This window comes from Notolepis coatsorum, assembly GCF_963971535.1.
Source record: "Notolepis coatsorum genome assembly, chromosome: 3".
NCBI classification, from domain to species: Eukaryota; Metazoa; Chordata; class Actinopteri; order Aulopiformes; family Paralepididae; genus Notolepis; species Notolepis coatsorum.
In genome coordinates, this window is record NC_140167.1 from 51,090,479 (window position 1) to 51,116,286 (window position 25,808).

Below are 25,808 nucleotides of genomic sequence, written 5' to 3' on the forward strand. Positions count from 1 at the left end.
AGTTAGGGTTAGATTTTTTTTTTTTGTTTTTTTTTGTTTGTTTTTTTAATTCAGATAATGGTTGAAGAAGTGCGTCTTTAGTCGACGGCGAAAGATTGGACGTGATTCGGCTGTCCTAACTGGGGTGGGTAGTTCATTCCACCATTGTGGGGCAAGGACTGAGAATAGGCGACTTCTCTTTGATGACCCTCCCGGAGCTTGGATAGGAGTAGGTCTGAGGCGGCCAGAAGATGCAGAGCGTAGGGGTCTTGAGGGTGTGTAGTTAGAGACCATTGACCGGAGGTAGGCGGGAGCGGTTCCCTTTGCCGCACGGTATGCTAGGTCGAGGGTCTTGAAGCGGATTCGTGCAGCAATGGGGAGCCAGTGCAGGTCCCTAAGAAGTGGGGTGACATGGGCCGACTTCGGTAGGTTTGAGATCAGGCGGGCCGCTGCGTTCTGAATGAGTTGAAGAGGCTTAGTGGCAGTGGCCGGGAGGCCAGCGAGCAGTGCATTGCAGTAGTCGAGGCGGGAGATGACTGTTGATTGGACGAGGAGTTGGGTGGCTTCTTTTGTCAGGAAGGGGCGTATCCTTCTGACGTTGCTCAGGAGGAATCGGCAGGTTCTGGTCGTCGCTGCGATGTGAGCAGAGAAGTTCAACTGGTCGTCGAGGACAACACCAAGGTTCTTGGCGGTCGGGGACGCAGTCACAGCTGCATTCTCGACTGTGATTGAAAGGTCGGTTAGGGGGGAGGATTTGGCCGGCAGGTGGAGCAATTCTGTTTTGCTTAGGTTCAGTTTGAGGTGGTTGGACGTCATCCAGGCTGAGATGTCGGACAGACAGGCCGAGATCCGCACAGAGACGTGGATATCTGAGGGAGGGAAGGAGATATTAACTGGTTAAGTGAATGCTCTAGTTACTATTTGCATTATACTACTAATGTATATTCTTGTTTATGTACATCACTACTGTGTTATTAATGTATACTGTATTGTATTCCTCTGTAGACAACCACACCTGGAAATCTATCAAATAACAACCAGTAACTGCAGCACGCCTCTGTGTAATTCTTTAACGGGTGTTACAACCCCATAGTGTCCGCCAGTTCCATCAAACGCACCCTGTGGAGGCCCTAGCCCTCCCTTTCAGTGATTACTTTAGGTTTACCCAGTTTCATAACTATTTCTACTGTATTTCTTTCAAGTAGTTTATATTCAGATGTTCTTAATCTCACTCCAGTATGTTTTCTTTAAAACATTCTTCTGGGTTTTCCAACAGCAATAACATGTTAGTTACTACATTAAAACACTGCAACCTTGTTAGATACAATCTGTCACCTAACTTGGTACTTACCATAGTCACAATTATGAGCTAAATAATAATTATGCATGTACATAACTATATTGCATACACATACAGTACGTGTTGTTCATACACACACAACTAATGAAAAATGTGATTGTGTTAACAATACCATTATAACATAATAATGATGTTGTTACAATGCATAAGGTATTTTACCACATAATTGCAACTCACTATTATATTAGATAGAATAGAATAGAATAGAATAGAATAGAATAGAATAGAATAGAATAGAATAGAAATATTTTAATCATCCCGAGGGAAATTTGGCACTACAAATCGCTCACAGTAAACATTTAGGTATAGACAAAACAAAATCACGAATAAGAATAACAAAAAATTGCCTAATTATAAAGAATGAAGTTTCAAGTTTCTTTAATAGTTGTCATACAGAAGTACAGAATACTTTTATACAAAATGCTTCTTACTGTTGCGCTCCAGAGACTGTGCAAGACAAGATAAGTATGAAATAAAATAACATAGTCAAATTAGAAGTAAAAAAAATGAGGTCCCAGTGTTCAGTTTAGACATATGTACAATGTTCGATGCAGAATAGACGTAGTTACCATACAATATACAATACTGTGCAGTGTACTAATATACAATACTATATAGTGCAAGGCAGAAATGGAGAAATGGGACGAGGTGCAATTTAGGTACAATTCACAGTAGGTGTACGAGTTGTAGTGCAAATCCTTTATCAATAAATATAAAGTGTAAGTGTGTTTGTGTGATCTAAAGTGTGGAGAGTGGGTGCTGCAGTGTGTTGTTTGTTTGAGTGAGTGTGTGCGTGTGGGTGTGTGTGCTGTGTGCATTTGATGGTTGTTGCATAGTGATTATTGTTCGTTTAGCAGCCTGATGGCCTGGGGATAGAAGCTTCTTCTGAGTCTTTCTGTGCTCGCCTTAAGACTCCGGTATCGCTTGCCTGACCGCAGCAGTTCAAAGAGGCAGTTGTTCGGGTGGCTCGAGTACTTAATAATTCTCTTAGCCTTCCTCTTGCACCGCTTGTTGTAAATGTTCTGGAAATATGAAGAGATATGAAATAAGCATAAGAATTAAATAATAATAATAAAATAAAATACGGTCCGGGATTCACATTTCCTATGTTATGTATGTACATTCTAATATAAAATATACTAGAAATATAAAATAAAATAAAAGTAATAGTAGATTAGATTCAATTTATTGTCATTGCACAAAGTACAGAATACAAGGAAATTATGTTGGCATCTAACCAGAATGCAAAGTAGTAGTACAGTGCATTGTAGTATACAGTATAACATCTTAATATGAGGAGTATATGACAAAACAGGGGCGTAGATTTGATTTGGGCTTTGGTAAGGACACATATGTGTCCAATTTCTGAATAATTTTGCAAAGATTTGAGCATAATAAAAAAATGTTGAGCTACAAAAAGCTACAAAGATCATCAGACTGTTTTTAATTAACCTCACAACTGATGCATTTGATAGCAAATTGGGTCCAAAAACCTTACCAATAAAAAAAATGATTTCAGAGATGAAATAGCCTACAGGTGTGTATGGCTTTTCTATATGGTCACTGTCACATTATGATGTGAGATTTACAACGTGTTTGGTTCTGCTTATGAGACGGTCAGGCAAGAATAAATTTGCAGTTGTAATGGATATACTGAATAAAAATGTACATCACAATGCTTTTGTTCTCCAGGCACACACACCATTCCAGAAATTATTCAAAATATTTCCACTACTCCAAATCAAGAAAGAAATGAATGACATTAGATATCTTTTGACGGTGGACCAGAGACAGAAAACGTTATCCACTCCTCATTCTTCAGTTATGCAAAACAGCCCACGCATTTCCTATTTAGGCTATTTATCATTCTTGTATGTACTGTATGAGTAATTCATTAGATGATAGAAATGAAATATTGAACATGGGCCAATTTAAATTTGTAGGAGAGACGTGAGGTATCATAATAAGTATCATGCTTAAACTTGTTCTGCATAAAGCTGATGGAGTTTTTAGAACATCAGACAAATATTAGATTAGATTAAACTTTATTGTTAGATAACAACAATTCGTTTTGTATAGCATCCCTATACAAAACGATGCCTATCCGACAAAGCTATGAGTAAATATGCTAGGCTAATGTATGTATAGTATTATTATATTATACTTGTGCTGCTGGCCTGTCAAAATTAGGATTACTGAACATTAACCTCCATACAATGCCAAAGGAAGTCAAAAGATGAAGTTTTAATACAATTTTAAATAGTTATAAACATGGCACAACCATCCCCACATGGGTTGTCTCTTCGGCCCAAGAAGTGGCCGCTCCAGCTCAGGAGGTCACCGTTCAGGGTTGCCCCACCAGCCCAGGAGGTAGCAGCTTGAGGGTACTGCTCAGGAGTAGTGGGAGTGGGCTTGGGGCCAGCCCAGGAGGTAGCAGCTTGAGGGTACTGCTCAGGAGGAGAGGGAGTGGGCTTGGGGCCAGACCAGGAGGTAGCAGCTTGAGGGTACTGCTCAGGAGTAGAGGGAGTGGGCTTGGGGCCAGCCCAGGAGGTAGCAGCTTGAGGGTATACTGCTCAGGAGGAGAGGGAGTGGGCTTTGGGCCAGCCCAGGAGGTACTGTAGCAGCTTGAGGGTACTGCTCAGGAGTAGAGGGAGTGGGCTTGGGGCCAGCCCAGGAGGTAGCAGCTTGAGGGTATACTGCTCAGGAGTAGAGGGAGTGGGCTTGGGGCCAGCCCAGGAGGTAGCAGCTTGAGGGTATACTGCTGAGGAGGAGAGGGAGTGGGCTTGGGGCCAGCCCAGGAGGTAGCAGCTTGAGGGTACTGCTCAGGAGTAGAGGGAGTGGGCTTGGGGCCAGCCCAGGAGGTAGCAGCTTGAGGGTACTGCTCAGGAGGAGAGGGAGTGGGCTTGGGGCCAGCCCAGGAGGTAGCAGCTTGAGGGTACTGCTCAGGAGTAGAGGGAGTGGGCTTGGGGCCAGCCCAGGAGGTAGCAGCTTGAGGGTACTGCTCAGGAGTAGAGGGAGTGGGCTTGGGGCCAGCCCAGGAGGTAGCAGCTTGAGGGTACTGCTCAGGAGGAGAGGGAGTGGGCTTGGGGCCAGCCCAGGAGGTAGCAGCTTGAGGGTATACTGCTCAGGAGGAGAGGGAGTGGGCTTGGGGCCAGCCCAGGAGGTAGCAGCTTACCTTTGATCCATTTTCAAGCATGCTCCTCTTCAGTCTTCCTCTATGGTTTTTCGCTATTCATTGGCAGGATAATTGCCCAGTTCTTTGACAATGCCTATTGAACATTCATAATGGTGACTATGCAATAACACCTGCACAGTGATTTAACCACTAAGTAGAACATGTTCTTATATTTTCTATTATATTTCTGGTCATTATGTTTGCATTGATTGTGCCTCAAAGACCACTGACTAAAACCTTGTACAGCAAACCTTGAAACAGCACACAAATATGACAGACAGTCAGTTTTCTCTTTACAGTGGGATGGCCTGAAGTTTTGTTTCGAGCCGTAGGTCTTGTGACAACCAGTCAATAAGTCAGAAAGTCAGTCAGGCAAGCAGGCAGAAAGTGACCACACCCCTTTAGCCTCCAGTGAATGTGCAGAAAATTACTGCACGGAAATGAAACGGAGAAGTTATACAGGGGCTCAGTGAGCTGGACAAAAGCCTAGCTTGCTTGTTTAGCCCCCTGACCTACTGTATAACTGAAATGACTTGTAGACACCTTTTCACCTTGTTCATTTCAACAACGGTGAACTACTGTATGATCACTGGTGTGATTACATTTCTCTTTCTTTCTTTCTTTCTTTCTTTCTTTCTTTCTTTCTTTCTTTCTTTCTTTCTTTCTTTCTTTCTTTCTTTCTTTCTTTCTTTCTTTCTTTCTTTCTTTCTTTCTTTCTTTCTTTCTTTCTTTCTTTCTTTCTTTCTTTCTTTCTTTCTTTCTTTCTTTCTTAAAGGGGTTATGCACTGCTATTCCTAGCACTATTTGGGCAACTTTACACACTTCCTGTGAGTCTATGTAACACATCTGTAATTTTTATTCCAAAAATAATCATTGTTTTATATTTCTAATCTTGTACTCAAAACCAGCATTTTTCAGCCTCATGAAAGCAGGCTATTATTGGCTTGGCTCCACCCATACTAGCAGAATGCTTTGAGTGACAGCCACCCACCAAATAGCTCCGCCCATCTCCCCGTCATTCCATCCAGGTGAAGGTCTTAGGTTTCAGGTTTTTATTTCGACACGCAAAAACATATACCGATTTTACTAACTAATACAACATGGCTGTACATTATGTTTGGGATCCAGAGAGCGACCCACAGTATGATTCAGAAGAAGAAGAAGAAGGCGATTTGCTACAGCGAGGCTTACATTACATCGTTTCCGATTGGTAAGTTGATTGATTGCACTGTTAGTTAGTTACTGTTATCTAATGGTTGTGTACTTCTGTCGCGCGCGGCCCGTCGAAAACACACACTAACGTTAGATTGTACTGACCCCCCCCCCCCCCCCAAACAACAGCGATCGAGGCTTACATTACATCGTTTCAGATTGGTAAGTTGATTGATTGCACTGTTAGTTAGTTACTGTTATCTAATAGTTGTGTACTTCTGTCGCGCGCGGCCCGTCGAAAACACACACTAACGTTAGATTGTACTGACCCCCCCCCCCCCAAACAACAGCGATCGAGGCTTACATTACATCGTTTCAGATTGGTAAGTTGATTGATTGCACTGTTAGTTAGTTACTGTTATCTAATAGTTGTGTACTTCTGTCGCGCGCGGCCCGTCGAAAACACACACTTGTGGCCTAAGAATGACCAAATCGTAAATCAATTACAATATAATCCAAGCCACTAAATATAACGTTACCTTGTTTACCTCTCACTAGTTGTGTTCTTTTATTTAGAAGTTATGACTAGCTTGCTTCAATAGTTTTCTATAACGTTACTTTATAAAGAGCAGCAGTTATATACTATAACGTTAGATGGTATTTATGATAACATATCTCACACAACCCTCAATGTTCCCTCACACATACAAACAGTGAACGTAGCTAGCAACAGTCAGTAAGTTATATGGCTAATTACGACATATATACTTACTATTTGTGTCGGTCGCGTATTGAAGGCACAGCTCCTTTGTTTAGAACCAACATGGAGACCACGCCAGCATCAAAAATACCTTGATTGGCGACGTCCTCGGTGGAGAAATGTGCAGTACAAACCCGAGTATTAGACGTTGCGACGGAACTTGGAGGGTCGCCAAAAAGGAACTTGTTCCATTGTTGGCGAAGTTCGGCATCAACGGGAAAACTGTGCAAAGACTTCTTTGTAGCTCTACAACCAGGAACGTTACATGTTCTGCGGGGTTTGCTCATCGTGAAATTGAGGCGAGTGACGGGATTTCTGTTTCTAGGTTGTATGTATCGGCTGCAGGTAGCAAGAATGGAGGCGGGCATTAGCTAAAACCACAGAGCCAATCACATCACCGTGCGCTATAAACAGCGCCCTGTGACGTGCACCAGGTCGTCAAATCAACATGACCTGATTTACTAGAGGCAAAGAGGGGATGGGCTGTAGCTGAGGAATTCGCCAATATAGTATTTAGGCCCAAAAACACATTGATACGAACTCCTATTACTATAATACAATGCTAGAGACTGAAAAATGACATTTATAATGCATGGCACCTTTAAAATAAATATTTTGTATTATGACTTCTATATATATTTGCATTCATACTCAAATTATCTTATATATATATATATTATTAGGGCTGTTAATCGATTAAGATATTTAATCGTGATTAATTGCATGATTGTTCATAGTTAACTGTGATTAATCTCATCTTGTTGTTGTTGCATATTTATCTGTTCAAAATGTACCTTAAAGGGATATTTTTCAAGTGTATAATACTCTTACTGTATCAACAACGGAGTTGACAGATATGCTTTCTTTATGCAAATGTATGTTTATTAAATAAATAACCAAAATGACAAATTATGTATATATAATTATGTTAGTTGTATTATGTTAAATGCTGCAAATAATCATAACATCAATCAATCAGATTTATTTTATTGAGCACATTTAACATTTAACATGTCAACCAAAGTGCTGTACAGAGCGTAGATACACAGATACATCTAGACAATATATAGACAACAATCACATCTCAGTTTTACGGGGGGGGCACACAAGCAAACACACAGGAAAACAGGGCATGAGTCAGTGAATATCGGGAAAAGCTAATAGGTAGAAGTGGGTTTTGAGTCTAATAATAATAATAATAATAATAGATTGAATTTGTAATGCACTTTTTGTTCGCTGGGATCCCAAAGTGCTACACTACAGGGTTAAAACATAGTTAAAAAAATAAAATAGTTATTAGTAAAACAAATAAAAACAAGATACATTTAGAACATAGTTAATTAAAAACTTAGTATAAACAGACAATTTAAAAAACAACGTCCGCAGCCAGCATACGAAAATAAAAATAAAAAGCTAACAGTCAAAGGCCTTTTTGAACAGAACTGCTTGAACTGCTTTAAAAGAGTCCAGGCTCTGTGGTGCCCTCAGCTGGATGGGGAGGCTGTTCTGTTCCACAGGCGTGGTGCAGCCGTGCAGAAGGATCGGTCACCCATGGTGCAGAGCCGGGTATTGGGGACCTGAAGGAGCAGGCTACCTGCAGATCTGAGGGTGCGGGTGGAGGATTGTGGAGTGATGAGTTTGTGAAGGTAGAGGGGTGCATGTCCGTTTATGCAGTTATGGGTGAGCATCAGGATTTTGTAATTGATCCGGGATGAGACGGGGAGCCAGTGTAGTGAGTGGAGGATGGGTATATTTGATCTGTCGAGGAGGCAAGCCTAATGGAGGTGGGGAGGCTGTTCCACAGTTCAGGGGCTGCAACAGCAAAGGCACGGCCCCCCATGAGCTTAAGGTTGGACCTCCGGACTGTCAGGAGCCTCTGATCGGCTGACCTGAGGGACCTGGTGTTGGAATAGGAGGATTAGGAGGTCTGAGATGTAGGAGGGGGGCTGACCATTAAGGGCTTTAAAAACTAATATGAGAACCTTAAAATGTATTCTGTAGCGTACTGAAAGCCAATGAAGGGAGGCAAGGAGGACAGGCGTGATGTGGTCTCTCTTACGGGTTCCAGTCAACAGTCTGGCAGCAGCGTTTTGTACTAGCTGTAGGCGGGACAGGGAAGACTCGTTGATGCCTATATAGAGGGAGTTGCAGTAGTCTAATCTAAATTAGATGAAGGCGTGTATAACTCTCTGAAGGTCTGCAGGGGCGAGAAGGGCTTTGAGTTTAGCAATGGTGCGTAGTTGGAAAAAACATGCCTTCACCACTGAGTTCACTTGTCTGTCGAACTTAAATTGGGGATCAAAAATGACACCTAGGTTCTTGACATAGGGCTTGACCAGGGAGGACAGGTTGCCAAGACTGTTGGTAAGGGTGGTGACAGTGTCTGGGGGACCGAAGAGGATTATTTCACATTTGTTTTCATTTAGTTGTAAAATGTTTTGTGCCATCCAACATTTAATGTCATCAAGGCAGGACATGATACTGTTAAGTAAAGACTAGTTGTTGGGTTTTAGAGAGACATAAAGCTGTGTGTCGTCAGCATAACAATGAAAGGAGATGTTGTGCTTCTGAATGATTGAACCAAGGTCTAGCATGTAAAGAGAGAACAAAATCGGGCCAAGGATGGACCCTTGCGGGACCCCACAGGAGAGGGAGGTTGAGGGGGAGGAGCAGTTGGCAATGTTGACAGCAAAGCTTCTATTTGTGAGATAGGAGGAGAACCATGCTAGTGCAGTGCCACTGACACCAACCCCATGCTGGAGACGATCTAGTAGAATGTCGTGATCAACAGTGTCGAAAGCTGCGCTGAGGTCAAGCAGCATTAAAACAGAGCAGTCACGATTGTCAGCGGTGAGGAGTAGGTCATTTGAAACTTTAAGGAGGGCTGATTCTGTGCTATGGCCAGTCCTAAACCCTGACTGAAATGTCTCCAGGATGCTGTTCTGGTGCAGGTAGGGAGACAATTGGCACAGAACGACCTTTGAGTATTTTTGACAAAAAAAGAAGCTTGGAAATGGGCCTGTAATTACTGTGCTGGGTGGGGTCAAGGTTTGGTTTTTTCAATAGGGGCTGGACTACTGCATGTTTAAAGCAGGATGGAACAGTACCAGTTGCCAGGGAGCTGTTAATAATGGAGAGGATGCTGGGGCCGGTTGTGTGTTTCAGGAGAGCAGTGGGAACAGTGTCAAGGGGGCAGGCAAAGCCCAACAGGCAAAGCCCAACAGGGGGCAGGCAAAGCCCAACAGGCAACAACATATGGCCATATTGACCTGCTAAATGTAACATTACTCAGTAATACACAGGCAGTTCGGGTCGGCAACAACACATCCAGCACCATCATCCTGAACACGGGGGCCCCCCAAGGATGTGTGAACAGCCCCCTACTCTTCACCCTACTGACTCACGACTGCACACCAAAATACAACACCAACCTCTTTGTCAAATTTGCGGGCTAACAACTCAATTCTCAATGTGGAGAAAACAACAAAGGAGATTGTTGTCGACTTCCAGAGAGTGCACACCCAGCACCCTCCCCTGACCTTCAACGGTGCAGTGGTGGGGAGAGTGAGCAGCACCAAATTCCTGGGTGTGCACATCACAGAGGACCTGTCCTGGAAGCCTAAATTCTTATCACAACGCATGTTTGCTTCCGCGTTTTGCGCTCTGATTGGCCACTGACGTTTCTGGTCGCGCCAATCGTGTGACGGCAAGTTCTTTCGCCGGTTAAGCTTAGGCACTCTTTCGAAGTTGGTTAAGGTTAGAGTTTGTCTTAGAGCAGGGCGATATCATGTGACGGCAAGTTCTTTCGCCGGTTAAGCTTAGGCACTCTTTCGAAGTTGGTTAATAATAATAACTTTATTTGTATAGCACTTTTCATACAGAGGTTGCAGTTCAAAGTGCTTCACAACAGTAAAAAATACAGGCATAAGCGAGCATAAAAAGATAGACAGGTAGAATCACAGTGTTTCACATTAGGATCTAGCATCCCATTAGGCTCTCCGCTTACAGTTTTCAGTAACACAAATAGTAAAAATAGTTTTAAATTATTCAGTTTAAAAATAGTCAAAAAATTATAAAATAGAACGGACATAAAAAATACAGGCATGAGCGAGCATAGCAAGATATGGCAAATAATCACAGTGTTTCACATTTGGATCTAGCAAATAATAAAAATAGTTTAAAATGATTCAGTTTAAAAATAGTCATCAGTAAGAAGTAAAAAGTGCAATAACCGACACATGAATTTGATAGGCAGTGTATAAGAGTAGGCAGGGTAAGAATAGTGCAGGTAAATACAAGTTGTGTCAGGATATCCCTGATGTTTCCTCTTGCCACTAGGTGGTAGCAGATATCTATCAGTGAAATGCCTGAGCAAAGAGAGTTTTAAGCTGTCTTTTAAAGATGTCTAGCGAGTTGGCTTCCCTGATGTTTTGGGGTAGTTTGTTCCATAGTTTTGGGGCATAGTTGATAAAGGCTGCATTACCGATCCTCTTTTGACTGCTTCTGGGAGCCTCTAGTAGTCCAGCAGCTGATGATCGCAGTGTTCTTGCTGGTGTGTAATTTATTAGAGTGTTGGCGATGTAGCTAGGTCCATGTCCATTTAGAGCTTTGTATGTAAGGAGAAGGACCTTAAAGTCAATTCTAAATGTTACAGGAAGCCAGTGTAAAGCAGCTAAGACTGGACTAATGTGCTCTCTCAGGAAGTTCTTACTCATCCATTTATTTATTGCCAGTAAGCAGTCTGTAATGGAGCTAATCGCTGTATCATTTGGTTCAGCAGATATGTACAGTTGTGTATCATCCGCATAGCTATGGAAATCTACATTATGTTCTCTGATGATATTACCCAGCGGTAACATGTAAAGGGAGAAGAGTAAAGGACCTAAGCAACTCCCTTGTGCAACTCCATAGTTGTTGTCGTATATATCAGACATGTGATCTCCTAGTTTAACATAGAATTTCCTCCCTCTGATGTATGTTTTAAACCAGCCCAGCACATGTTCTGAGAAACCGACATGGTTTTCAAGACGATCGATTAGAATATCGTGATCGATTGTATCAAATGCTGCACTGAGATCTAACAGGATAAGGATGGAGATCTTATTCTCGTCAGAGTTTAGTCTGAGGTCACTGATTATTTTGGTGAGGGCAGTTTCAGTGCTATGATATTTTCTGAATCCTGACTGAAATTCTTCTAAGATGTTGTTTTCTTCAAGAAAGGAATTTATTTGAACTGAAACTATCTTTTCAAGTACTTTACTAATGAATGGTAGGTTGGATATTGGACGATAATTTGCCATTTCATTACTATCCAAGTTAGGTTTTTTTAGTAATGGCTTTACAACTGCTGTTTTAAAGGCATCCGGGAAAATACCAGTCCTAAGGGAAGTGTTTATGATATCTAGCACAGGGCTTGAAACACTATTAAATACCCGTTTGAAGAAAGCTGTAGGTATGGGGTCAATGTCTGAGGTGGAGGAGTTACATTCTGAGACAGTTTTGCAGAGTACATCTAATGTGATGCATGTGAAACTTCTCATGGTTACATTGCGCGGTTTGCCGCAATCAGCTTTATTTCCATCATGAGTAATGCTGGCCCTGATCAAGGTTATTTTGTTGTTAAAGAATAGTGCAAGTTCTTCACACTTAACCGTTGATGACTGAGGAGGTGTAGGGGCAGTGTTGAGTAGTACATTAATAGTGGAAAAGAGGATTCTGGAGTTTCCAGCATTTTCTGTAATGATTTTAGAGAAGTAATCTTTCCTTGCTAAGCGGATGGTTTTATTATAAGCAGTTAAAGCATCTTTGTATATATCACAGCATATGGTGGTTTTTGTTTTTCTCCATTTTCGCTCCGCTGCACGACATTTCCTTTTTTCTTTGTTGACCGTATTATAGTTTAACCAGGGCGAGGCTCTAGTTTTCTTCTTTTTCGTTTTTAATGGGGCGACAGAATTTAATATAGATGACATTGCATCATTGAGATTTTCTACCATTTCATTTAGAGAGCTGTCATGATTGTGTGGTTCATGTAGTCTGATAAGATCAATGAACTTTGATTCAGCTTTGTCGTTTAGGAGCCTCTTTTTAACTATGATTTCTTTTTTTGTTTTAGTAAGGGTTATTTGAGTATCAAAAAATATACAGTGATGGTCGGAGAGAGGTAATTCAGTTATTGAGATATTTGTTATGCTTAGCCCAGTTGTTGTTATAACTAAGTCTAGTGTATTCCCAAGCCTGTGAGTTGCATTTGTTATATGCTGTATTAGGTCAAAGCTATCCAGTAGATTTTTTAGTTCTATAGTTTTGGAGTCTGTTTTCTTATTAAAATGGATGTTCAAGTCTCCATTTAGGATCACCTTATCATATCCGGTAACACATAGTGAGATCAGTTCGGAGAGCTCCTGTATAAATATTGGTGAGTGTCTAGGCGGGCGGTATATTGTGACAATAATAGTTGATTCTGTTTTTAGTTCAATGGCAAGATATTCCATTGACATGAACTCGACTAGTTCTGTGATTCTAAACAAGAGTTTTGAGGAGAAGATTGCTGCAACTCCTCCGCCCCTTTTATTTTTTCTGGGTATTTGAAAAAAGTTATAGTCTGGTGGACAAGCTTCTATCATTATTGATGTAGCTGTGTCATTATTTAGCCATGTCTCTACTAGGCAGATGCAATCTAAGTTATTTTCTTTAATCAGATCATTTACTAAGAATGTTTTATTATTCAGTGATCTGACATTTAGGAAAGCTAATTTTATTTGTTGGACTTCTTTAGAGGAGGTCTGCTTTGGCTTGACCGTGATGGCCCTGAGGTTAATAGCAGGTAAACGCATTGATGGCGTATATTTTTCACCATGCCATTGGCTGGTTATGATTACCGGTATGTTATGAGAGATGGCATGGCAATTGTGCTGAGAGTGTGGATCGTAGGCGTTAGGTAGTTTGCTGCTGGTCGAGGCGGAAATGGGCGCGTCACGCGATTGGGCGCACATGTCACATGACCAGAAACGTCAGTGGCCAATCAGATCGCACCAGAAACGGCAGTGGCCAATCAGATTCGCAAAACGCGAACGCGGAAGCAAACATGCGTTGGGTTAAGAACAGACGCGTCCTGGAACACCAACACTGCATCACTGGCCAAGAAAGCTCAGCAGCACCTCTACTTCCAAACTGAGAAGAGCAGGAGCCTCAGTTCCCATCATGTGCTCTTTCTGCCACTTCACTCACTGCCACCTTATGTACTACAATGCTGCTAGAAAATAATTGCAGCTCATTTTAATTACTGTTTATATTGTACATATCTCGCTGTCCTGTATATTGTGTGTTGTATGTGTCCTATATGTTTACTTTTGTGTTTATATTGTGTATATCTTTTTGTATACATAGTGGGAATGGGGGAACGCAATAAAACATTTCACACACACACACACACACACACACACACACACACACACACACACACACACACACACACACACACACACACACACACACACACACACACACACACATCCAACTGAATGGAGTCCACTGTTAATCTTTTGCCAACCTTTTACTGACTAATGTACCTTTGTAAAACTGAAGTTCTCCCTCCCCCTCTCACACTGTATCACGTGAGAGGTTATTTTCATTGTCTGGGCATATTGTTCAGAAGAAGTGAGCTGCCCTGTCGTCTGACAATGTAACAAGCTTGTCTGTTCAAACAACTGAAGTATAGGAGGAGGGAGAATCAGAGAGAGGGGAGGCACACACACACACACACTCTCTCTCTCTCTCTCTCTCTCACACACACACACACACACACACACACACACACACACACACACACACACACACACACACACACACACACACACACACACACACACACACACACACACACACACACACACACACACACACACACACACACACACACACACACACAATAAAAAATATTGATTAAAAAAAAGTGTTTTATGTAACTGGTATTGAAAAGAAAACACCATTCAAGTTTTTTTTCATGATGCAGCTTGACATTTTATATTGGTTTGTTTTTGATGATTGCTTTATATATTATACTATGAAACTACAGTAATTGTAGAGGCAAAATATGATAATATCACAACATTTTAAAAATCACCCTTTTCAACTGGGGTGCTTTGCCTTAAATCATTGATCTAAATTGACTGAACAGAACTTTACAAGGCAACAAACAGTACGTGTGGGGTCTGGAAGACAGGAAGCTTTATGGTTGTCAGTGGAAACAAGAAAATGACCACACATCTCTTTGATGCGTCCAAGGTGCAGAATTTAATTTGTGCGCGTGGTGCTCCATTCAATTGGTTTGAACTCACCTCACCCGCTCAACACCAAGTTTTAGTCAGTGCTTCTCATGATTTAATTTAATGAATTAAGGTGATTCATACAACTCCAAACCTGAGTCCAATTGTGTGCATTTGTAGTATTAGTTTACTTTGTTTAAATCTTTCTGGATAAGAGCATCTGCTAAAGGCCTAAAATGTCAAATATGTAAAGGCCCAATCCATGATCAACACAGGCAGCCCCACACACCAAAAAAAACTAAAAACAGGAAATAGGCATAGAGACATTTATTTTCATTCTCTAGTCTAGTTGATTGACTGAGCTATGGATACAAGGATAACAGTAGACAACAGATACATATGAGTTTTAAACTGGATTTGCTCGACTATAGGTTTATATTGGTAATGTTTGTAATCACTGAAATAAAACAGACCAATATTTAGATGTATGATGAAGCAAGAAAGTTCCAAATATCATATTTTCCAATAACAAAATGTTTCAACAAATCAAACTATGTACAGTATGTGAATATAACAATAATGTATATAATAATAATAACAAAAACAGATTGCGCCTTTAAAATCAATTTAGTATTTTGTCTTTGATTGACAATTTACTGTATAACCTGATGTTCAAAGCAGGTTGAACCAAATACTGAGAATCATTTGAAAATGTGATTTGTGCCAGGCTTGAATTGTGCTTTATTGTCCACATGAATATATAACGCAGCTACAATAACATTCTATGATACACATCGCTTCCTATTTTCAGAGAAATAAGATAACATGTTACATTACGAATATCTGAGGCCTTGCAAATGACTGACAGTGTATGAGTGTTTGTTTCTCTTCTGCCATATAGGAATCCTCATGGCTTTGTGGTTGAATGCACTCTTGTAGGAAAGAACAGAGCGTTACAGGAAGACAAGACCCTGGAAAGTGCCACAAATAGACAGTATCACTTCTTTGATGCTACCCCTGTTATGAAAATACAAAACAATACAATTCCACTTAACAAACACTCTATTGCATAATTGATGTTAAAGTGGAAGTGAATACAATTTATGATGTTCTTTCGATAGATGAAGATGAAACATATGTTAGGATTAGGGGAGAACAGAACACAATATGCAGAACGATGGAGGAGCCCCAGAACTACAGAATGACAGGATAACGGAGACGGTGGTGCAGAATGACAAGAGAACGGAGACGGTGGTTGCTCTTCACAAAAAGTGGTGTTCTATTTATTTTAGAACCGAGAGAGCAAGGTTAAACTACAAGTAACAAAAATAACATAAACGACGCAGCAGTGCTGGCACTAGTGAAACAGCGAACTGACTCGAGAATACGGAAAATAAACAGGAACAACAAAACACTAACACTTACTTAGAATGAAAACACAGTGCAACACGACGTGGACAGGACCGGGGGGAAACTGGAGGTATGTCGCCACACAGAACAGAGGAAGGACACACACTTAAATACTAGACTAATTACAATTGACAACACCTGGCACGGCCAGTCCAAAAACACAGAAACCATTAAACACCAACTAGACACAAAAGCAAATCACAACAACAACCAAGGCAATATCACAAACAATAACCAGACAGGGGGATGACAATTAAACAAGGAAAGGAAAAGCCCAGGACAACATACATGAAGAAATTAACTCGACTATCTTAAAGAAACACAAAATGGTGGCTTGCATCATCTGGCCCATCTGATGGTGACCACTAGAGGGAGGTAGGAGACCAGGTAGGAGACCACTGTTTCCATTGTGGCCAATGTTCACTTTGTGAGCAAAGTTCTCATTGTCCTCCCTGGAACCATTACAACATAGAATGTAATGACAAACAAAACAGAACAAGAACATTGTACAGTTAAACATTGTACATTGGTTGTTATTTTAGGTTTGTAAGAGATTTAGTTTATGTATGATATTGTGAGAAAGGGGCAGGACTAGATTCGCATTTGCTTCCGTCTGCTCCTTCTCGAACTCATTTGTTTATCATTTAATGAAGAATGTAAGATTTCATTTAAACATTTGTTTCTTTAGTTTATAATTTTTATTATGTTTTAATTTCCCCCATGACTGTATTCAATTATTGACTGGTCATCATTCTCTCTCTCTCTCTCTCTCTCTCTCTCTCTCTCTCTCTCTCTCTCTCTCTCTCTCTCTCTCTCTCTCTCTCTCTCTCTCTCTCTCTCTCTCTCTCTCTCTCTCTCTCTCTCTCTCTCTCTCTCTCTCTCTCTCTCTGTCTCTCTCTGTCTCTCATGTCATCATCTGCTGATGTTTATGACGTGCTGCTGACAGGCACCTGACTGGACACGATCATAACCTTCCATTGCTAACTATATAAGAAGGTCTCTCTGACACAGTGGATCCATCTGAAACCTACAGGCACAGACATAGACACAGGTAAGCTGCCACTGTGCGTGCGCACACACACACACACACATACACACACACACACACACACACACACACACACACACACACACACACACACACACACACACACACACACACACACACACACACACACACACACACACACACACACACACACACACACACACACACACACACACACACACACACTGCCTGTGTTGCAGGTACATTGCTGCAAAGAAGAAATGTAAATTGGGAGATAAGACAATGAGTGATATAACTGTAAAGGCAGACATCTTGCAGGGAAGAAGCTATAGCCTCAAAGCAAACCTCTGGTTTCTTGACAGTCGCATTGTGAATCTCTGGTGTTTTTCACTAAATCTCTGTGTTTGTCTGTCAGGATGAGGGTACTGGTTGTTGTTGCTGCAGTTCTGGCCGTGGCCTGTGCCGCCAGTCTGTCTCTGGAGGACCTGGAGTTCCACGCCTGGAAACTCAAGTTTGGTAGGATGTGTAGGACTTCTATTTTTTGATGAACATTAACATATGCCATTTAGTGGACATTTTATCCATTTAGTGGACACTTTTATTCATTTAGTGGACACTTTATTTATTTTGGACAATTTATCCATTTAGTGGATGTAATTTGGAAAGAAATGTTCTAGCAGATCATATCACATACAGTTGTAAAGTTCCATTCCATTGTTTTTTACAATAATACAAAAAAAACACCTGCTCCTATACGATTTCCTTTCTATTTCGTGCTTTTTCATAATTGTCAAAAAGCAGTGATACTCTTGTGAATCTTCTTGGGCCGTCAGGAAAGAGCTACAGGTCAGCGTCAGAGGAGGCGCAGCACAGGGAGGCCTGGCTCAACAACCGCAGGCTGGTCCTGGTCCACAACATGTTGGCCGATGAGGGCATCAAGTCCTATCGCCTCGGCATGACCTTCTTCGCTGACTTGGTGGGTTCAGATGCCAGGAAACAAACAAACATTTCTCGCTGTCGCTTTAGCTTCACAAATGACATTCGCTCAGGGTGGCAGACATACAGTACGTACATTGGCACCGGTCAGTGGTGGAAAATTACACAGTTCCTTTACTTAAGTAAAAGTCAAAATACCCAGATAAAATAGTACTCTGGTAAAAGTAAAAGTCCTCCATTCAAATTCAAGATGTATTTGCTACTCAATGTACTTAAGTATCTAAAGTAAAAGTATGCATTCCACATGACGTTTGTGTATTCCAGTGCTTGGGAGCATACAATCCTTGATCCATTGACCTCTACAGGTTATGTTAAAGTGGTATGTGGTCTAGTTATGCTGCTCTGATTATAGGTTATGTTGAAGTGGTATGTGGTCCAATTATGCTGCTCTGATTATTAGGGATGGGTACCTTTCACATTTGAACCGATACCGGTACCGGTACCTGTGAATCGATACCGGTACCCAACGGTACCTTTTTTCGGTACTTTAGTCTCAAGAAATTTAATTGACATCAGTCGTGAAAAAAAATATCCAAACTTCAAATAACTACAATTTCGACAGTTTTCGGCTTGCCATTGCTCCGACTGCTTTGTTGTTGAATCAAGTCAAATCCTAGGTAAGCATATATTGTGCGTGTGAACGTTGACATAAAAAAAAAAAAAAAAAAAAAGGTATCTCACTTGATTCGATACTCGGTAGTACCGACGTGTTTCGGTTCGGTACCTCAAAAGTGCCGAATTCTGTACCCATCCCTACTGATTATAGGTTATGTTGAAGTGGTATGTGGTCCAGTTATGCTGCTCTGATTATAGGTTATGTTGAAGTCGTATGTGGTCCAATTATGCTGCTCTAATTAAAGGTTATGTTAAAGTGGTATGTGGTCCAGTTATGCTGCTCTGATTATAGGTTATGTTGAAGTGGTATGTGGTCCAATTATGCTGCTCTAATTAAAGGTTATGTTAAAGTGGTATGTGGTCCAGTTATGCTTATCTGATTACGTCCTCTTGAAGTTCTCAGGCTTCAAATGTGAACATATATAAGTATATATATGCCATGTTTTCTATTCAAAATATTTTTCTTCAAAGTAACTAGTAACTGATGGGTTCAGATAAATGTAGTGGAGTAAAAAGTACAATATTTCCTTTGAAATGTAGTGGAGTAAAAGTATAACGTCCCCTAAAATGAAAATACTCACGTAAAGTTCAAGTAGCTCTAAATTGTATTTGAGTAAAAATACTTACTTACTTTCCAGCACTGGCACCGGTGCAAACGGAGGAAGACCAAATTAATGAAAAACCGCCATAAAACGGTTAAGGCTTAGGGGCGACAGTGGCTCAGAACGTAGAGCAGTCGTCTGGTGATCAGAAGGTTCCTGGATTCAATTCCGGTTCCTCTCGGGCCGTGTGTCAAACGCAACCCCTAACTTCCCCTGATGAGCAGGTTGGCGCCTCGCATGGTCGCCTCCACCGCCAGTGTGAGTGGACGTGTGAGTGACCGTGTGAGTGAACGTGTGAGTGAACGTGTGAGTGACCGTGTGAGTGACCGTGTGAGTGACCGTGTGAGTGAACGTGTGAGTGGACGTGTGAGTGACCGTGTGAGTGAACGTGTGAGTGAACGTGTGAGTGAGTGTGTGAGTGAACGTGTGAGTGACCGTGTGAGTGAACGTGTGAGTGACCGTGTGAGTGACCGTGTGAGTGAACGTGTGAGTGAACGTGTGAGTGAACGTGTGAGTGGACGTGTGAGTGACCGTGTGAGTGAACGTGTGAGTGACCGTGTGAGTGAGTGTGTGAGTGACCGTGTGAGTGAACGTGTGAGTGAACGTGTGAGTGAACGTGTGAGTGACCGTGTGAGTGAACGTGTGAGTGAACGTGTGAGTGAACGTGTGAGTGACCGTGTGAGTGAACGTGTGAGTGACCGTGTGAGTGAACGTGTGAGTGAACGTGTGAGTGAACTTGTGAGTGACCGTGTGAGTGAACGTGTGAGTGACCGTGTGAGTGAACGTGTGAGTGAACGTGTGAGTGACCGTGTGAGTGAACGTGTGAGTGAACGTGTGAGTGACCGTGTGAGTGAACGTGTGAGTGAACGTGTGAGTGACCGTGTGAGTGACCGTGTGAGTGAACGTGTGAGTGAACGTGTGAGTGACCGTGTGAGTGAACGTGTGAGTGACCGTGTGAGTGAACGTGTGAGTGACCGTGTGAGTGAACGTGTGAGTGAGTGTGTGAGTGAACGTGTGAGTGACCGTGTGAGTGAACGTGTGAGTGAACGTGTGAGTGACCGTGTGAGTGACCGTGTGAGTGAGTGTGTGAGTGAACGTGTGAGTGACCGTGTGAGTGACCGTGTGAGTGAACGTGTGAGTGACCGTGTGAGTGAACGTGTGAGTGACCGTGTGAGTGAACGTGTGAGTGAACGTGTGAGTGACCGTGTGAGTGAACGTGTGAGTGACCGTGTGAGTGAACGTGTGAGTGAACGTGTGAGTGACCGTGTGAGTGAACGTGTTAGTGAATGTGTGAGTGAATGGGTGAATGTGAGGCATAAGTTGTAAAGCGGTTTGGATAAAAGCTCTATATAAATGCAGTCGATTTACTTTACCGTAACTGCTGTGTTAAACATATTATCCAAACACATCTTCTTTAAATACTTACTACTATCCAACTTACCTGTTTGTTATTTATCTTCTCACGCTTTTCCTAAAACATGAGCACCAGTTTTATTGAAATGTTGTCTTGGACTTGTGGACAGGAAAGGGAGGAGTACAGACGGCTGCTCTCTCAGGGCCTGCGCTCCTCCAACTCCTCCCCCCCCCACCGTGGCTCCACCTTCCTCCGCCAGCCAGGAGGCGCAGACCTGCCCAAAAGCGTGGACTGGAGGAGCAAGGGCTACGTCACCCCCGTCAAGGACCAGAAGGACTGTGGCTCCTGCTGGGCCTTCAGCACAGTACGTACACGGCTATGTGTGTGAAAGAGAGAGAGAGAGAGAGAGAGAGAGAGAGAGAGAGAGAGAGAGAGAGAGAGAGAGAGAGAGAGAGAGAGAGAGAGAGAGAGAGAGAGAGCGAGAGAGAGAGAGAGAGAGAGAGAGAGAGAGAGAGAGAGAGAGAGAGAGAGAGAGAATGATGACCAGTCAATAATTGTCTGTATTTCTGTTTCTGTTTCTGTGTGTGTGTGTGTGTGTGTGTGTGTGTGTGTGTGTGTGTGTGTGTGTGTGTGTGTGTGTGTGTGTGTGTGCGAGAGAGAGAGTTTGTATTTATGTATGTGTATGTGTGTCTGTGTGTGTGTGTGAGAGAGAGAGAGTTTGTATTTCTGTTTCTGTTTCTGTGTGTGTGTGTGTGTGTGTGTGTGTGTTCGTGCGAGAGAGAGAGTTTGTATTTATTTATGTATGTGTGTGTGTGTGTGTGTGTGTGTGTGCGAGAGAGAGAGTTTGTATTTATGTATGTGTGTGTGTGTGTGTGTGTGTGTGTGTGTGTGTGTGTGTGTGTGTGTGTGTGTGTGTGTGTGTGCGAGAGAGAGAGTTTGTATTTATGTATGTGTGTGTGTGTGTGTGTGTGTGTGTGTGTGTGTGTGTGTGTGTGTGTGTGTGTGTGTGTGTGTGTGTGTGTGTGTGTGTGTGTGTGTGTGTGTGTGTGTGTTGTGATGTTGTTTTTGTTGACACCAGCCACAAGGAGGTGCAAAGTAGGCTGTGCCTTTGACCTGTACATGGACCAGGCTTTCCGGGACAAGTATATAAAATACCAACCACTGCTCAATGTGATGGCCGGCCTTGGGTACAGGTGTAGATATAGTGTACTTATATTCGGAAGTCTTGGCCATGTATACAAATGCACCATGAGCGGTCTGAGAATTGATGCAATGTCTAAAAGAAAAGCCAAACTAATTGCAAAATATTGCTCTGTCTCAGCTACTATTGGCAGCTTAGCCGTGTGGAGAAAGAGGTGCAATGTGTACCCTTAAGTGTTCAGTGCTGCTTGGCCCCGATATATTTATAATTTATAATATATAATTTGTGGAACCAAATAAAGTATTCAAATGTGTGTGTTTGTGTGTGTGTCTGTGTGTGTTCACGTGTGTGCCTGTGTGTGTCAAAATGTTTATTCGGGAAAAGCCTGCAGTAAGTTACCACTAATAATGCATAGTTACCGGGTTATCCTCGTCCTTTGCTTTCGCAATTTTGTGGTGGCCATTTTGTGTCTGAAGGAGCCGGGTGGCAGCCGACATCCCACAGGAGCCAGCAGCACACACAGTTTTGCCACCTGCCGCTGAAATTGAGCGTGTTGAAACGTTGGCTCTTGCCCCATCAGTTGTTGCCTCTTTACCCGACACTGGCCCTTGGCATTATCACTGTGCATGTGTTTTCTGGTTCTTGGCAGTGGCACTGTGTGTGCAGAGCAACATGCATTTTAAACATTAATCATGTCTGTCTGTCTGTCTGCCCCCCCCCCCCCCCCTTCCCCAAAGACTGGCTCACTGGAGGGTCAGACCTACAGGAAAACAGGGAAGCTGGTGTCTCTGAGTGAGCAGCAGCTGGTGGACTGCTCTGGAAAATACGGCAACATGGGCTGCGATGGAGGTCTGATGGACCAGGCTTTTCAATACATCACTGCCAATGGAGGCCTGGACACAGAGGACTCCTACCCCTATGAGGCTGAGGTCAGAGGTTACTCTGCAGAAGTCATACTCTAGTCACAGTATCCGGAAGACACGTTTTGCTAATTTTGGCCAATCAAAGTCAACTATACAAATCCTTAGTCAGGGACAGGCCTAATCTGAATACACTGCAGTTCATCAGTAATTACAGGTTTTGTACATAAAAGTGTGACTATCCTGTAAGTACTAAAGGATACAATTTGTGATAGTCAGTTGACAAAACGATTCAAACATTGGAACAAATAAGTTGTAAAGTTACAGTAAAAAAAAAAGGGTAAAGATAAAAGATAACAATGTAATGTGATCTCACAGGTGTTGAAGATGGTGAACATGCTGCTTTAGCAGTGGCAGAATGCTGACATCTGGTGGATATATTTAATAATACACCTTGATTGATTGATTGATTGATTGATTGATTGAAAACTTTATTAACAGATTGCAGAATGGGTACAATACAGTACAGCTCAATACACACAATTGTTAAGGGGATGCAGACCAGAGAACGTCTTTCGTCTTGTTTACATCAGGGTCCCCCATTTTCAATTCATCAGGACATATATGACATACATGACATACAAATAGTCAGTACTGCTACATCTATACATTTATGACATACCAGATTTGCAAATACAGTACTGTTTGTGATACAGAAGGAGTCAAGAAAAGGGAGTATATACATTTGACGTAGAAACTGTACATTGGAGGAGGTTGGGTGGGGGGGGTTGGGTACATTGGGATATTGACAACCATACTGGGTAACTTACATTGGAGGTGGTTGGGGGGGGGGGGGGGTGGGGCACACTGTATAAACAAGCAAAACTGTACATTGTTTGTTTGTACACTGTACAAACAAACAAAATTGTACATTGGACTATTGACAAAACCATACTAGGTAAATGACTGTACATTGGAGGGGGTTGGGTTAGGATATTTACAGGGGCCAGTGTTGAATTGCAGTCTCCCGTAGGTGTCCCTTGAGAGAGGCTTTGAAAGTGGGTAGTGATCCACATTCCTTTACAGCTTTGGGTACGGCGTTCCACATTGATGTGGCATAATTGCGAAACGTGTTTAGTCCCTTATTTGAGCCGAATCTGTGTTTAACATGATTTGTGGAGCTCCCTCTGGTGTTGTGATCGTGGTATTCACTGACCTTTGGGAAGTATTTTGACATGTACATGGGTACCTTGGTCGTGTAGTGTATCTTGTAGACCAGGCCCATTGCAAGTTGCTGTACTCTGTCAAGCCATCCTAGACCTAGACCTCTTAGATCCTAGTGAGGCATGCTGCACACGGCTGGTTTTGAATAAGCATTTGTGTCCTTGAATGTAACACTAAATCTGTGCCTTTCAAACATCCCATTGGCTCTATTAAAAGGCAGAGCAGTATGTATTTTGTGATGATATCTGTTGACTCCTGTAGATATGCCAGTATGTATTTATTGTATTTTTATTTATTTATTTATTTATTTTATTTATTTATTTATTTATTATGATTCCTTGTATTCCAACCACAATAGTGCCATTGAATCAAATGTTCTCTTATGAATTTTAACTATTCTTAGATAGTTCGAATAACACACAATTTAAAATGTGTTTTAAATGTGAATTAAAAAGTCTTGCAGTGTGTCCCTACCAGCACTATAGTAAAATAAATAATCGCTGTTATCGCTGCTCTCTGTCTGTCAGGATGGGAAGTGCCGCTACAACCCTGACACCATTGGTGCCACCTGCACCGGCTACACAGACGTGACCGTCGGCGATGAGGACGCCCTGAAGGAGGCGGTGGCCACCGTGGGCCCTGTGTCTATCGGCATCGACGCCTCCCAGTCCTCCTTCCAGCTCTACGAATCGGGTGAGAGATTTAGATTTTTGACGTAAGATAAACATAAGCCGGGTTTGGGGTCATTTTATGAATGTATATGAAGTAAATGATTATGATTATCTTATGGCAACGTATTTGGTCTTTGTAATAATCGAATCACTCCTGAAATATAATTAAATTGCACCGAAATAGACCAAATCCATTTTTTCTTTTTTTTTTCTTTTAACAACTAGATTTATAGTTATACTGTTACCTTTAGTAGAATCTTTACTGAAACGCTGAGGTGTGTGTGTGTGTGTGTGTGTGTGTGTGTGTGTGTGTGTGTGTGTGTGTGTGTGTGTGTGTGTGTGTGTGTGTGTGTGTGTGTGTGTGTGTGTGTGTGTGTGTGTGTGTGTGTGTGTGTGTGTGTGTGTGTGTGTGTGTGTGTGTGTGTGTGTGTGTGTGTGTGTGTGTGTGCTCCTCCAGGTGTGTATGATGAGCCTGACTGCAGCAGCACTGAGCTGGACCATGGTGTGCTGGCTGTGGGATTTGACACCGACAAGGGAAACGACTATTGGATTGTCAAGAACAGGTAGAAACATCAATCTAACACATATTCTTAGTCAAAGGGATTGCTTTAGATACAGTATATTTGTACTGTATACACCTATGTGTGTGTGTGTGTGTGTGTGTGTGTGTGTGTGTGTGTGTGTGTGTGTGTGTGTGTGTGTGTGTGTGTGTGTGTGTGTGTGAGAGAGAGAGAGAGAGAGAGAGAGAGAGAGAGAGAGAGAGAGAGAGAGATACTGTACTGTATGTGTGCACTGTAGTCATAGCTGTTTTGAAATATCTTTATCTCTTCTTCCTTGGTTTGTATGAAGCGTTATGGATTTCTAGCCTCATGCCTCATGTTTCTACAGCTGGGGTGAGAGCTGGGGAGCCAAGGGCTACATTCTGATGAGCAGGAACAAGCACAACCAGTGTGGCGTCGCCACGGCAGCCAGCTACCCCCTGGTCTGAGCAGGTGAGGGAAAATTTAAAACATTCCTTCATTCCCTCTCTTCCTCCCTCCTCCCAGCCCACCTTCGTCTTTCCTTCCTTCCTCCCTCCCTCTTTCCTCCATTCATTCATACCCTCCTTCCTCCATCCTTGCTTCCTTCTTTCTTTCTTTCCCTCCTTCCTTCCTTCATTCCCTCCTTCCTTCATTCCCTCCTTCCTTCCCTTGGTGTTTCAAATAGTCACAGCGGTTGATGTTTAATTGTAAT

At 42.3% G+C, this 25,808-nt stretch overlaps 1 protein-coding gene across 1 annotated transcript; it reads left to right on the top strand.

Moving 5' to 3' along the window:
* Positions 1–17,528: 17,528 nt before the first annotated feature.
* ctsl.1 (cathepsin L.1) lies at positions 17,529–25,563 on the top strand (the record flags this gene model as incomplete). Its single annotated transcript, XM_084309748.1, has 7 exons — positions 17,529–17,628; positions 17,946–18,088; positions 20,849–21,043; positions 22,558–22,749; positions 24,432–24,597; positions 25,033–25,138; positions 25,464–25,563. 7 exons carry the CDS (start codon positions 17,529–17,531, stop codon positions 25,561–25,563), a joined length of 1,002 nt encoding a protein of 333 aa, XP_084165874.1.
* Positions 25,564–25,808: the final 245 nt, after the last annotated feature.